At 38.8% G+C, this 16,126-nt stretch overlaps 1 protein-coding gene across 1 annotated transcript in view; it reads left to right on the plus strand.

Moving 5' to 3' along the window:
- CACNA1I (calcium voltage-gated channel subunit alpha1 I) overlaps positions 1 to 16,126 on the plus strand; it is a gene marked incomplete at its 5' end in the record, with an annotated part of 332,383 nt that overhangs the window by 216,643 nt on the left and 99,614 nt on the right. The window contains one exon of the mRNA XM_081958124.1: positions 15,811 to 15,970. Coding sequence (XP_081814250.1) covers positions 15,811 to 15,970 — 160 coding nt within the window. The remainder of the gene's footprint in view (positions 1 to 15,810; positions 15,971 to 16,126) is intronic.

A 16,126-nucleotide genomic window follows, 5' to 3' on the forward strand; every position in this document is an offset into this window, starting at 1 on the left:
CTCTGCTACATAATTTCAAGGATCTTTTGGGACTCCTCAGCTTTTCTGTAGTCACCTTTACCTGGCCATTCCAGTCTATCTAATTCATAGTTGATTATTAAAATATAGCTCTAAGTAGTAGAGGAGGCAATGGGTTGGTATGTCAGATTCCTGCCTAGCCACTTATATAGTAGTACCAAAGGTGATTTTTCAAGTGGCAACTGGACTTTCTGGTTTTTCTTTGAAGATGTTTTGCTTCTCATCCCTCTCTCCACAAAGAGGGAGGGATACAACATCATCTATCTCCAGTCTATAACACAGTCCTTTCATCAGTTCTAAGAAGGCTCCACACCCACTTGCACTACTCAGGTGATCCTGATAACACGGATAAATATCCAGGTGGCCTCAACAACTCTCTAAAAGAATGCAAATGACCAGCTGTCTGCAGGTAGTATAAATCCTTCCATTCCCCACCATCCACCCAGAGCTTCTTGGATGAGAAGTGAAATGTCTTCAAAGAAAAACCAGAAAGTCTACTTGCCTCTTGAAAAAGCACCTTTGGGACATCCATGACCTGGATGGCTGAGAATCTCCTTAGATATATAGTGCCTAGTAGCATAGTCTGACATTCTGCTTGGTCTTCAAAGGGAGAACCTTTGTCTTGATGCGCCCAAATCCCAAGTTATATAGAAATCCAATAAATACTTCTTGCAAAACTAGCCCAATCTCAGTTGGGTGTGCTTAGTATACATGGAATACTAAGAGGAGATTGAAATGGAAGGAGGGGGGAATAGATTGCAGAATCTGAGAAAGAAAATGAAGTATTGTTTCCTTCAGAGACATCACATCCTGCTTTACATCAAGAAAGTTTCTTAACAGCCTTGAGATATAGACTCTTTTCCCCCCCATGAAAATCAGTAGAAATATAGACTTTTTAAATAGCCAGATTTCAGTCTCAATATGCTTATTATTTCTTTCCACTTTCTCATCCAAAAGGACTTATTCTCAAGAAATAGCAGCAAAAAAATCCAAAAAAAACAACAACATCCAAGAGTTCCTGCTCTTTCTAAAATAATTATTAATAAAAGCAAATTATGTATTTTTTTTTTACAAAGCTGCTAATGGCAGTGTGTTTTATTATTGAAAGAAGAAAAGACAGAAATAATGATTTCACAATTTGGGGATTCAAAAGGGCCAAAGGTGATGGGGAAAAGAATAAGATGATAATTATACAATAGATAGAAGGGTAGAAGGCATAACGATGGTTTTTGTTCCTTTTCATTTCTTATCCTTTCTTATTATTATTTTTACTGTATCAAAAATGTGTGTGTGTGAATTGTACCTTACCATCTTCATAATAGAAGGACGATGGCTGGGAGAAAGTGACCCTTACAATAGCCTTTCAATGACAATGCATTCAGCATCATTACCAAGTGCCTATACTATTAATCAGAAACTCTGCAGGTTGGGTTGAAGATGACACAACTTTGCAGAGGCTAATGCAGCTAGGTAGTTTTATTTGATCTTACCCAACAGAGAAGGCTGGGCTGAGGAATTATTCAGGCAACGGTGCCATGTAGTTCCACATCGAACAATGCTGCAAATTGGATAGCCAGGGTGAAAGAGAAAGCTGTTTGCCGTAACTCTGTGGCATCTACTCTTAAGATTGCAGATTTAGTTTGGGTTTTCAGTTAAAAAATAATAATAATGTGTGCTGCACAGTTCTCAGCGGGCATCACATTTTTATAAAAGTTACTTTTTAGACAAGGGTGGGAGTCTAAAAAGTTACAATGGCAGCTTCAACTGTGTGGTTGCAATCATCAACTTTGGTTTTTGTTTTTGCCTTTTACAATCCTCCTTCAGATGCTTTTGACTTCAGACAACTTCTCAATATTTTAGCTCTTCAGTTACATTTATTTTACTTCAAAAAAAAAATACACGAAGTTAGAGACCTTGAAAAACTTTTGGTGTTTTTTTTCCCTCCCCTTTTGATTTACAAAATACACTCCTATTAGGTATACGTGGCAATATTTTGTTGCAGCGCTTTATTTTTGTTCTTCCTACATTGTTTAAATTATGCCACCTTAGTGATTTACAAATATTAAAATGAACAATGTCCTTTTAGATCAGGAACAAAAAGCAGACTGAAAAGCAGTAATACATATTTTTACTACTTTCTCTTCTTAGTCACATCAATACCTGTATAGCACGAATCTATGCTCAAGTTTGTTTCCCTAGCTTACATTCCCTGCATATAAACAGAGAGTGTTTCTGGTGATATTTTTAGCTTTTCTGATCAAAATGTTTGTTTTTGTGAGAATTGATGAAGTAATTTTGTTCCCTGGGTTTTTTATAAGACAACCGCCACATCAACTGGAAAATGGCATGATGATTGTGCCTGAAAAAGCATACAAAATTAGAAATAGCCTGAGATGGGAGCAGGTGCCTAGCTAGACGTGGCACAGATTAACAGTGGAACATTTCAGCCCTTTCCACAAATTTTGTTTAATGCCTTCATTAATAATCTTCACAAAGAAGTCAGGCTTGTTAATGACATTTGCAGATGGTGCCAGAATTGGACAGACCATAGATATTAATGAAGACAATAGAAGAATATAAACAAATGTAATAAGAATAAGAAGTGAATGAACTGAAATTTTAAAAATTACAGTGACTATATTCACCCAATACACCAAACTATATTATGGTTTAGAGTAGGGGTGTCAAACTGGATTTCTTTGAGGACCGGATCAGCACTGTAGTTCTCTGTGGGCCGGGAGAGGGGGGGAGATGGGGTAGATGCCTCCTGCAGCACTCTGCAAGCCAAAATGGGGCATGGGTGCACCAACAGCCCCCCTGCGCCCCATTTTGGCTGCCAGAGGCACTGCAGGCCAGTCCTTTGCTAGTTCCAGGCTGGCCCTCCAGGCCAGATTTAAACACCTCACAGGCTGAATGTGGCCCACGGGCTTTGAGTTTGACTTGGCTTAGCAGCTTATTAAAAAGAATAAAATAAACTAGATTTGCCATTGCAGTCTGTTGAACCTGTAGGAAAATTCTTCATTGGATAATGCATAATATTAACCAAGATGTTGTAAGCCAAGTGAGCAGAAGATGTACAGCAGAGAAATATGTGCTCGTATCAGTTCAGACCATTGAATTTGTTTGTTTGCCAACTACCAAAAACATATGTGGATTACAGTCATAAAAGCATCACAATAAAATGTAGAAGTCAGAATACAATTTAAATAGAAAATAAATGATAATAAACTTTATGATACAATGGGACTCATACACAACAGTCTTGCAAAACTATGCCATTGTGGCAGATTTTTAAAAGAGTGTAAGATTACATAAAGTGGGGAATAGTAGTGGTTTGGAGCCCAATTTGACTTTCATCTATCTACCTCCAACAGGCCCAATTCATTGTTCTACATGGATGAGGTACTGGTTTTAATGGTTAAAACCGATATTTCGAAGCAAATCTGGAAATGTCAATGCAGGGCCCACAATATAGACACATGGGTATATTGTCTTTCGCATACTGTATCAGCACATGGGCATTTGCCAATTGCAGTTCTGGAGTAGTTTTCAAAGATAGCCCCATGCAAAATAGTATTGTAGTAGTCTATCTTAGCAATGAAACAGGGATATATTATGGACATAAGTAATTTCACTTGAGATCTAGTGGGTAGCCCATACTTCACTATTTAATGAAATACTTTGTCAAAGACTCCACTGAGCTCTACATACACCAAGACTATAGCACTACCCTGATCTATAAAGCTGGTAACGTTATGAATATTAGCTTATCTAATCTTATTAGTCAATGTAATTTGTTGTAGAAACATTTTTCCTGTTGATTATAGCATGCTTTCCCAAGTAGTCCCCAATATGCTTCAAGATTTGCCCATCACAGAAAATAAACGTTCAGTCCTCAGTTTCCTCAGACCCCCTTTTTGAAGAAAGGGGTGACATTCCGCTCCTTCCGACAAAAACTTAAGACCCACCTGTTCCAACTAGCTGGCCTAGCTGATTCATAGTCCCACTTTCAACCTCCTGGCAAACACCTTACTTTGGGGTAGTTTTTTAAGGGTGATTTTTAATTGTTATTTTAATTTATTATTGTACAGTGCATATCTTACCTCCTCCGTCCATCTATGTATATCTATTCATGTATATCTATATTTTTGTCTTTACATTGTTTTAGTATGACTGTACACCGCCCCGAGTCCTGTTTAGGAAAGGGCGCGGTCTATAAATTAAAGTTATTATTATTATTATTATTATTATTATTATTATTATTATTATTATTATTATTATTATTATTATTATTATTATTATTTGTGCTCTCCTACACTATACTGAGATCTTACTAGTTCTTCAGGATTTCTAACTTATCACCATCATCCATTACCACGTCACCACTTTCTCCTCACAATGGACCTATACTCCCCTTGGCTTTCCTTTTACTTCTAACATACAAACAAAACAACATGTTTTGTTTTGTTTTGTTTTTGTATCTCATCAGCCTTAGTCCATTCTGAGTTTTAGCTTTTTTAAAATTGTGTTCTCATTATTTTTGTTCTCTGATAAGATTCCCCTTTTCCCCTTTCCTATACATCAGGGGTGTCCAAACTTGGGAACTTTAAGTCCACAAGTCTTAAAGTTCCCAAGTTTGGACACCCCTGCTATACATGTTGCTTTGCTTTTTCTTCTCAGTTCTCTGTGTGTATCCCTGCTGGCCCCTTTAGATCTTTCTTTCTTGTGAGGACTGTTTCAGTTGGGCTTTTAGCATGTCATTTTATAGAATTTCCCATCTTGCCCAAATGCTTTTTTCCCTCAAAAATAAGAAGATGTTAGATTTGACCTAAGTTCCTTTAAGTTCATCAAAAGATGCTCTTCTGAAGCCCATTGTGTAAAACTGAGTTTTCTTAGTTCCTTTACATCTGAATATCACAGAGTCAAGAATAAGAAAAATACTTTTACCCAAGGTGCCAATCATCTTCATTTCTTCAACGAGTTCTTCCCTGTTGTGGTGAGAATTAGGTCCAGAATAGCAGATAAGAGCTAAGTGAAATTGTCAATGGCAGCAACAATAACTTCTGGCAGGGAAATTCCATAATGCTTTGCAAAATGCAGCTTTGGCATTATATATACAGCTATATCTGTGTACATCAGGTGTCCAATTTCTCAACAACCCAATCAAAATAGTTATAAAGTACAGTGCCTAGTGAGTGCTAGGAAGGAAAACCTGCCTGCAACAGCTTTAAGCCAATAAGATATTAGTAGATGCCAGTTAGAGGTGGTATTCAGCAGGTTCTGACCAGTTCTGGAGAACCGCTAGTGGAAATTTTGAATAGTTCGGAGAACCGATAAATACTCTGACTGGCCCCGCCCCCATCTATTCTCTGCCTCCCAAGTCCAAGCTGATTGGGAAGGAATGGGGATTTTGCAGTAACCTTCCCCTGGAGTGGGGTGGGGATGGAAATTTTACAGTATCCTTCCCCTGCCACACACACCAAGCCACGCCCACCAAGCCACACCATGTCCACTAAGCCACGCCCAAAGAACCAGTACTAAAAAATTTGAATCCCACCACTGATGCCAGTCCTTGACTGTATCATCCTCAACGTGATGTTATGAGGTACTATGGGTTGTCTGATCTCTAACCCTTGTGTTGGAAAAAGATAGAAAACACTACTTTAAACCGTAAGAGAAAAAAAAGACATTTAGGCTGCCTCCACAGTGGAATGAGAATGAGGCAAAGGCTGCATCACAAAGAAATGTCTTCTGAAACTGGTTAGTGGTGTTTCTTTGTGTCAGTTACTGAAACGTGAAAATAAAATCTGATTGTATCCTCTATCAGTTCAATCTGTCATTTTAAATTTCATCTGCATTTCTTCAATCTTAGGAACAAGTTAATTTACTATTGTTAAATTCCTCACCCCTCCCCACTAACTGGAGCGGGGATTAATTGAGAGACAGTGACTCATGCAGTAAGAAATACAAGTACTGTCTCCTGAATCGCTGTCTTGTCCTTGACTTGCTAAACCAAAATAATACAAAAAATTTGCCATGAAGTTATTAAACTTCAGGTTGGCTAAAAGTAAAGGTGATCTTCAGCATTTACTCATCTTTACAATACAATACAGTACAATACAATAGCAGAGTTGGAAGGGACCTTGAAAGTCCAACCCCCCGCCTAGGCAGGAAACCCTATACCGTTTCAGACAAATTGCTATCCAACATCTTCTTAAAGACTTCCAGTGTTGGAGCATTCACAACTTCTGGAGGCAAGCTGTTCCACTGATTAATTGTTCTAACTGTCAGGAAATTTCTCCTCAGTTCTAAGTTGCTTCTCTCCTTGATTAGTTTCCGCCCATTGCTTCTTGTTCTACCCTCAAGTGCTTTGGAGACTAGCTTGGCTCCCTCTTCTTTCTGGCTTTAATCTTTAACCTGCATTTCATTCCTATATTGTCTATTGCACCAATCCTCAAACTACTGCCCGTGGGCCGGATATGGCCCCCCAATGCAAAGTATCCTGCCTGCAGAGTGGTGGGATTCAGCCCCGCCCCTCACCGTCTGCTTTATCTTCCAGCAAGCATCTACTTCAGCTGCACTTCTGATTAGTTAGTCACTGGTTGAGCTGCACTTCTAACCACACAGCTGCTGCCAAAGGTAAAGCTGAAGGGTACGGAGAAGGGTTGACTGAGGGGTGATCTCACCAGTACAGCCACGTGATCCAGGGCTGGTGGGTGAATAGGATAGGGGTTGCTGCTGGCTTGAAAAGCAGCTGCCATCTTGTAAAGTAATTCTTTAAAAGTCTTTAAAAACAGCCTTTCAGGATGTTTTTCACAGCCATATGATCCAGGGCTGGTGGGTGAGTAGTGGAGGGGCAAGTACAGCAAGGACAAAGGACTGCTACATTGGCCATGCCTACCCAGTCACATGACCACCTAGCCATTCCCACCCAGCTGTCCAGCCCCCCAACAGTCTGAGGGACCATGAATTGGTCCCCTGTTTTAAAAGTTTGAGGATCCCTGGTGTATTGCTTAATGCCAAATACATTGCTTGTTTGCTTGAACATAAAGTTGTTGATCTGAGAGATCTTTAGCATTCTGTAAAATGCACGTGAGATTAAACACAAATATATTGGGGTAAAACTATTCCCTAGCCCAAGTGACCGAAGAACAAAATCTTCCATATCTTTTGGGGTATAATCCTCATCATACCTAGAAGCATGAGAAATTTTCCAAAAGGGGTGGGAGATGTTGTGCAATTCATTTGAAGGATATTGGGTTGAAGAAAGTTGGATTGGGAATAAAAATAGCGACCTGTCAGAAATGCTAAATTATGACTCCTAGCAGTTTTAGCCACTGTGAAATATCCTGGGAACAGTAATTCAACAGCACCTGAAGAGCCATAGATTTTTCATCAAAATGAAAATGAGATAATTTAGACTTTAATTAAAGCCGCAGATTGGGATTATTTTTCCCCCACAGCATGATTTCTATGTGGCCTCTGTAACTTCCAAACATAGCATGCTTTCCAAAACTCCTCATGAGAAGGGGCAAGAAAGCTGTTATTTTCAAAAAATTTAATAAAAGGGCAAGGGGGTTAGATCTGAGAAAATACATAAAATGAGAAACTGAAGTTATTTCTGAGAGTGTTTAAGATGCTAATAATATTCTTTGCCTGCATAATATGGTCCTGTATTCCTGTGTAAACCATCTAGTTCAATTATGGATATACTAAAAGGAATACGAAGAGACTTCACTTTAAAGTATTGTGCAAGAAGTAATTCCACAGGCCTTGCACCAAACTGGGGTTGGACAATATCTACATACTGTCTGATTCATAAATCATATATTTTAAATTTACTAGACTTACATTCTTTTCCATTAATGACTCTGAGCAGCTCATAGATTTGGTAATAAGGTTATAGAAATATAAATAGAATATATTTTCCAGGGGTCAAAGAGCAACTATAGTCCATATCCAGAGGCGGCCTACTGCCGGTTTGGACCGGTTCACCTGAACCGGTTGTTCCGATTCTGCACAGTTTGGAGAACTGGCAAATCAGACCACGGGCTGGCCCAACCCACACTTGTTTTTCAGAGAGAGGGAGGGAGGGAGGGAGAGAGAGATCCGATCCAATCTTGGAGGGTTATATCAGGGCTGCTGGCAGTGTGCTCTCTCTATCTCTCTGTCTGTCTGTCTTTGGCTCTCTGTCTCTCTGTCTGTCTCTGTCTGTCTGTCTGTCTGTCTGTCTGTCTGTCTGTCTCTCTCTCTCTCTCTCTCTCTCTCTCTCTCTCTCTCTCACACACACACACACACACACACACACACACTGGATCTTTCTTTCTTCCCACTGGAGACCCCTGGATTCCCTCCCCAACGCTGCCTGTCCCATACAAGTACCACCCATACAAGTGACATAGAGTTGGCCATGCCCACTCAGTCACATGACCCCACCCAGCCACGCCTGCTCAGCCAGTCATTAGGGCAGAGAATCGGTTGTTAAAAAACTTTCAGCCCACCACTGTCCATGTTACTGAACACTCTCCAGGAAAGAGAGAAAAACAGTACCTCAGAGCTCAAAAGCCCACTGAAACAACCCATGGGTTCCATTTAGATAACATCCTGCAGATATCCAGGCTATGAGCCAACACAAGCATGACCTTATATTATACTATATTATATTATACACAACCAGGACCTTATATTATACTCAGAACTGGCTAGCACCCAAACTTGATGAGCTGCTGCATTTTGGACCAGTTGCAATTTCTGGCAGGCTTCAAGGGTAGCCCCATGTAGACCATGTTGCAATAATCTAAATAGAGGTGAGCAAGGATTCCAAGAATCCTCTGAACAACCAAAAGATTCACTAGTTGATTTGGATCAACCAAGCAAGTAGATCTATTCTTCCTGTGGAAATTGATAGAACAAGTCAATTCCATGTCAATGACACAGTGATCTTGGCAAGATAATTAATGGAGGCAACTATCCCTCTCCTTCAGATTAAATTGCAAGTTGCATGTTTGTTTTTGTGACATTGTCATGTTATTGGTTACAGTGGCAGGGATGCCTGGGGAAAACTCAGCTTGTCCATGGAGACCAACTTTTCTACCTGATAATTACCACGCCATTTTCCCTGCCCTTGGTTCATGGCTAATCCCAGATCCAGAATGGTTCATTTCCAAAGGGGAGTGGCATCTGTCACCTCTCTATATCTCAGTAATACAAGACAGATCTATCCTCTCACCCACAATAAGTTTATGGATGATGAGAGATTTATGGCTGGCAATCCTGGCATTAAATAGCAGCAGCCAGATCTTGCCCTCTGTATACCTGGACACAAATCACAAGTCATGCTACAATGGAGAAGATGGAATTAATAATGTCAACTCTCCTTTGGGTGAAGTTTTATTAAGTGGAGGCCTCATAATATCTTCATGCAGGCACCCGGAAATTGTAATGATTAATGTTGCATAAGAAAACTCTATTTCTCAAACAGTTAATTTGGCTTTGGGACTCTAAATGCAGTGAAAAACAATGGATGTACAAAAACGGTCTGTTTTGTAACATATGAGAAGGAAGCATGTTAAAAGGATTGGAACTTAAATATGAGATTTGTCTGTGTGTGTTAATTGCAGCTTGTGCTCCCTGGGTGCATGCACACATACATACATACACACACACATTCTCACCCTTTTCGAAATCACTTCTTTTTCCCAAGAGTTGGCACATGCTACTTGCTTCATTGGAGATAGCTTCGGCAGTGGCAGCTGGTTAATAGAAGTTGACAGGAACTGTCTGGAGGGGACATGGATTCTCTAAAGTTGACAGAAGCTTGTCAGAAAAGGCATTGAGGCACCTCCAGAATATATTCACTTTGCCCACCATTCCAAAGGGGAGTTCAAATATTTTCCCCTCCAAAATTATACTATTGATTTTCATGGGATCAAAAGGTAGCTTCTCCGTTTCTTCTGTCTTCTCTCATGAAAGGGGAGAATTTCAGAGTATATTACATGAATAGAATGTAGAATTCCTGCATGTTTCTAGTTATGAAATGGCCAAGAAAGGGGTGTGTCTTTCATTGTAGAATTATCTCCCCAGCGATCTGCAGCTTCCTGGCTTCTCAGGAATATTCTCAAGATATTATGAGGGAATTACTCCCTTTGAATTTTTTTCAGCAGCATTGCTGCCATTTTTCTTTTCAAAAGAGTTCTGTTTTTGGACAATTTCTCCTTCTGAGGGAGAAATTCCGGAATCATCCATCCAATCCGATGGGATAAAATTTAAAAGTCATCATTTACAAGCAGTCTTTCCAGCAGTGTGCACCATTCTTCCATTTGCACACATATTTTCTCTCAATAGTCAATGGTGAGGGAGTATATTATTAAAAAGGATGGTTCACAAACTATGACTTTAGGTACATATTTGCCAGCCAGAAACCTCCTGATCAGTGACTGATATTCAATATGTCTACCCGTAAGACCGGAGACCAGGGTTCAATTTCTACATTTCTGTTTCTCTCTTTTCAGAATCCACACCTGGTATCCGTGCATATTTAATTCTCTGTGTGCTGTTCTTCATTGTGCCTCTTTTCATTTTGATGTCCCAGAAGCCTGTTTTGTTTGCCAAATACCGCTTCATCAGAGTTCTTCTCCCTAGCCTCCATACCCTTTCACACAAAATGACTGTGTTTTTTTTTTAAAAAAAATACAGCCTTAGAAAAGGTCACCGTCTCTTTCATATTCCTGCTCCTCACTGTGAGCCAGTGTGGCTCCTGCTTTGGCATCGGAAAAGGCTAAATAGGGAGGAGGGAAGGATGGAGTTCCAAATAATAGAATATAAACAGGGAGAGCTAGAAAAGAATAGCAAAGGAGATAAGCACAGTGAGGAGACGTTACCAATAAAAAGGCTAATGGAGACAGAGTCTCTCTGTCTGTCTCACACACACACATGGACACATACACAAATCTATCTAGCTATCTGTCTATCTCACAATGAAACAGTGGGAGAGGAAGACAGCAAAGAAACAAAGAATCGTTTTACAAACCATTATTGAAAAGGTGCCTGTTGGGTCCAGACTAGCTTGCTTGCTGTCAGAATCTCACAGTTTCTGCCACATTTCAGACCAGAATGGGCATATGAGAAAAATGTGAAAATTGCTTCAAGTGTAATGTGTGAATTGTGAATCTGCTCAAAAGCAACTAGAACAGAGTGCCTCCTAACATTCGGTTGTTATCACATTGATCTCAAGTTCTGTTATTGTATGAAAAGGAAAGAGAGCTGCACTTGTCACTCTGCTACTAACTGCAGAGACGAAAATTAATGTCATTCTGTCCAACAAAACTAATTAGCAGAGATAGGCAAATATTAATTTGTTTTCATTTTCTTAAAGCTAACCTATTGTACATCAACAGCATCAGATCAGATGTCAATCAGTAAAGACAATAAATCATAAAGGCCTAAAACAGTCAAAATAAAACTGTATTCTGGGGCACACTATTGTGATGGTCCCCAGAGCCTAAGAAAATAGCCAGTTCTTCATTTAGCATTGAAATATGATGTAATGGCTTTGGAGGGGGAATTGCTTCGTTTATAGGAACACCTATGGTTTCCATAACCCACCAAAACTTTAGTGAAACTTGATTAAGTTGCTGTATATAATGAATGTGCTAAAACTATTTTGGAGCGGGAGGGTGGAAGAAAGCACTGCCACTGGGTTTTTATTGCATAATGACATTTTTTTTATTACTATGTCATACTGAAACAAACCATTGAATTTTCAGAGGTATAAAGGCAAAACTAATGATGCCCCCTTGACACCTGGCTGAGACCATAGATCTGTGATTGCGAACCTTTTTAGCCTCGAGTGCCAAAAGGATGCACTTGTACACTATTGTGTGCCCACCGCTATAATGTAATGCCCCCCGGCGCCGTGCCCCCAGCGCATGTGCACATGACACACACACACACTGCTGCCCCATGCATGCGCACATGGCTTTCTTGGAGCCTGGGGGAGGCGAAAACTGCCTCCCCACCCCCTCCAGAGCCCCGTTTTCCATTGGCCCGTTAGGTCCATTTTCCCCAGGCTCCAGGCGCTTTCTAGGAACCTGTGGAGGGTGAAAAATGGCCCAACGTGCATACCGGAAGTTTGGGAACAGACTTCTGAGTTGCCTGTTGGCCCATTTTTCTCCCTCCAGAGGGCAAAAAACAGCCCAATACGCAAACTGGAAGCCCGCTTCCACCTCGCATGCCCTCAGAAATGGCTTCGCGTGCCACCTGTGGCACGCGTGCCATTACGGCCATAGATGATCTTTGCTATTTGGAGTGTTCCAGTGATTCTTTATAATGAGCACAAACTGATCAGGAATCAAGACTTGCATTTCACAAAATAGCATCGCTTTGTACATAATATTGCAATAATTTGGAAAGAATCAATAGGATAAGTACTTGAATCTTCCTGATGGCTTTTTATGCATGTTACTAAGATACTATATTATGCATTTGCGGCCTTGTTGTATACCTGTTGAATACATTTCTCCATGTTATTGACATCATGCAAGTAGGTATGCTTTAACCAAGAAGACTAGAAGCAACCTCTCCAAGTATTGGATAAGAATTCTCATAATTCCGAGCACATATGGCAATTCTATATTGTATGAGTCTCCCTAAACTTGGATAATTTGATGTCTCAGAAAATGGGTAATGGCTTTATAATGTTATATTCCAAAAGAGAGGGATAACATTTTGAACTAACCCTAGGTGTTGGACTTTGGATAGGTACTAGTCATTTATTGGATTGCTGTTCTTTTATATATATATTATTAAAGTCACAACTGGATTTCTGCTGACAAAGAACATTTTCTCAAAATGAATGTATACAAACTTTTTAAAATGGACTTTGTATTGTAGCTTTCCTGGGTTACCTCTTCCTTCTAGAGACTTAGATTTTTTGTTTTAAAAAGCTGTCACGTGAATACCATTTTAATTACAAATCAGAAAGTTCCCTTAATTTAAAACAGAAAACATCTATTACAGTGCTAGAAAAATCTACAGATCCACCTTGCTTTGGCAAAGGAATGAAGTAATAATAAGGCTTTTAGAGTTTATTACTGTTTGTATCAAATTATTTTCAGGAAATTCTGAGAATTAAGAATATAATCAATCAAAGAGTTGATGTATCTTTTCTTTTCCATAAGGTTCTTATTTCACACTTTAAATGGCACCATTCAGATGGTGTCATTTCTTTGCAAACTTTTTAAAGCCAATTAGTATATTTTACCTGACTATAGCTCAATGTGTTTCATATTTTGAAGTTATTAAGTCAGAAGTAAACACTTTGAAATAAATGAAACTTCAGTCCAAGTAACCAGTAGTTGACTAGTTGGTTTTAATCTCCTCTGCATCAAACGTTACTAGTTACCAGTGGTACCATTAAATTCCTCTAGTCATTTTCACTTGTCTATATCCCATTTCCTTTCATTGTTAACTAATTACTTATGATAAATTGAGTGAGAAGCATGTTTCCCATGTAATTATTTATTAAAATATACTAGTGGATATTTGCAAACAGAAAAATATTTGGAATAAATTAATTATATCTATTTTGCTGAAAGATTTCATGCTTAAAGAATTCTTGCTTTCCATTGGCCTGCATGTAATGATATCCAGAAGTATTAAGCAGATAACCCATTTTGTTGCAACATTCCTTCCCCCAGAATTAACTCATATTTTGGATTTGGATTGGATTTATTGGATTTATATGCCGCCCTTCTCCCAAAGGACTTTATCATTCTTAAGTAATTTTGAGAAGGTTATTACATTAAAATGTGACATAAAATAATCATCCTAAAAAGGAATTGCATTTTTTTAGAACAGCAGTCTTAGATGTGTTTACTGCAAATGTCCCACTTATTTCAGTGAGGTTCAGTCTCAGGTACATGAGGCTAAAGCTAAAGATTCCCCAGGGGACTTTCCCGGATAAATTGTTATTGGACCTCTTCTGCCCCATACATCTTTACCTGATATGAAACTTCTTACTAATTCCCTAGGGGAACTTGATGCTCTTGATCTGTGTTATATTAATGTTTTCATGATTACCAGCCAGAATGAATGAAGAAAATAACTGTAGTAAAACACAACTGGATGGCACCATGTTGGAGAATATTTTAATAAAACTCTAATTCCATGTCATCTGTCTTGCCACTGGCTTCATGTATACTAATGCTCACATTCATAATGGTCTCATTCATGTAGGGTACTTGGCCATATAATACTTCCCTAAAAGTCATTGATTCAGTCCCCATGAAATCAACCTTATTTCTATTGCACCATTTGTTTACTTAGCTCTTGGATGTATGACCAAATATCACTTGTTATATGGGTAAGAAAGAATGGTGCATTTTGTTTTTCATCATTTATTATTCATATACTTGTAAAGAACTAAATCAGGGTATTTTTAATGCGTAAGACGTACAATGGTTAAAATGATTTTACATCTTTTATATCTTATTGATGAAAATTGGAGTCCCTGGAGTTAAGTATGATAAGTGATTAGATACATAAATGCCATCTCTCATCACTGGTATTATGTGAGTTATTTTCTTCTCTTGCTATGGCTTGAATTATCTAGGCATCAAAGAAATGAGGTTACTGAAACCCAGAATGCTTTCATAAGTATTAAATCCATGCCTCTACATATATATTTTCATCTGTGAATGCCTTAATTCTTCATGGAGCTCAGTTTAATGCACATTTCTGAACTCAGAGAATTTTTTTTTATTCCCAATTGCTGGAAAACAATGACACAGGAAAATGAGACAAAATGGAAAGCACAAAATAATGTAACTAATTATATGACAGAGGGCATAAAAAGGGGATTAGCTAGTGCCTTAGGGAATTGTCACAGAATCCTAATCTTATCTTTCCCTCTCTCTTCCCCTCCCAAGCCAACTGAAGTAATGAACTAGTTATAAATAGCTAATTAGTCATTTATACACGGCCCTACATGCAACATCTTGTTAAATGAAATTCCCTGGACCCATCCAGTATAGTGAGGTGTCTCAGAAAAGATAGAAAAGTAAATGGGGGATTAAGAGAGTTACTGTTTGTTAAAAGGATTATTGAAATGAAAAGTACAGTGAAATACATAAGGACTATGATTAATTTAGCGAAAGGCACAGACCATTCTTACCAATCAGCCTATAATCTTGGCAAAGTTATACAAAGTTAGGGAGAAACACAGACCACCATTTGAACAGTTTCAATTTGACAATTTTAAAAAATACATGCATAAGAAGAGAATAATATTCAGTTAACCTGGATCCAACAGTAATAACAGGTAGGTGCTAAAATACTATGATCATGAGGGTTTTCCCCCGCCTAAGGAGTTTTATTTAAACAATATCCATGATGTGGAATGCATTTCAGTTCAAAAATGTCAGGTATTTCTTGTTTACTTTAGCATTTTGGATCTTGAAACACTAAAAATGGGAAGTGCCTCCTGTATCTTAGACATTTATGAAAATCTGTTTATAAGAACAGATACAACATGGACAAACTGGCTGGATCAACCATTAGACTAAATATATTGTTGTTACATAATTCAAAGCTGCACATCTATGGTAAGTTTTCTAGCTGCCTCTCACTTTTTTTAAGCTCAGGATTTCTTTCTGTATTGTTATCTTCTTTTCTCTACTTTTTCTAGTCTTACTACCATATTTTCCTTGTTTCCCTTCTTTCTTTTTCCACTTTCAACCATTGTTCCTTTGTGGTGATCTATCCCTCTCTCCCTGGCCCTGGTCCCTCTCTCAGGCATGCGAATATTGGTGAATTTGCTCTTGGACACATTACCCATGCTGGGGAATGTTCTCCTTCTCTGCTTCTTTGTCTTCTTCATCTTTGGCATCATCGGTGTACAGCTGTGGGCTGGTCTACTGAGGAATCGCTGTTTCATGGATGAGAACTTGACAATGTGAGTGCTCAGGAAATGACTTTCTTATTCCTTTTCAACTTTGTAAAGTCTCTGTTTCTCTCTCAATTTTATTTTATCTTTGATATTGAGCTAGTCCCAGTCCCCAAGTCCCTCACTCTTGGGTACTACATCTAAAAGTTCAATTTGCTTCTTGAA

Source organism: Natrix helvetica, assembly GCF_964273705.1.
Source record: "Natrix helvetica genome assembly, chromosome: 6".
NCBI classification, from domain to species: domain Eukaryota; kingdom Metazoa; phylum Chordata; class Lepidosauria; order Squamata; family Natricidae; genus Natrix; species Natrix helvetica.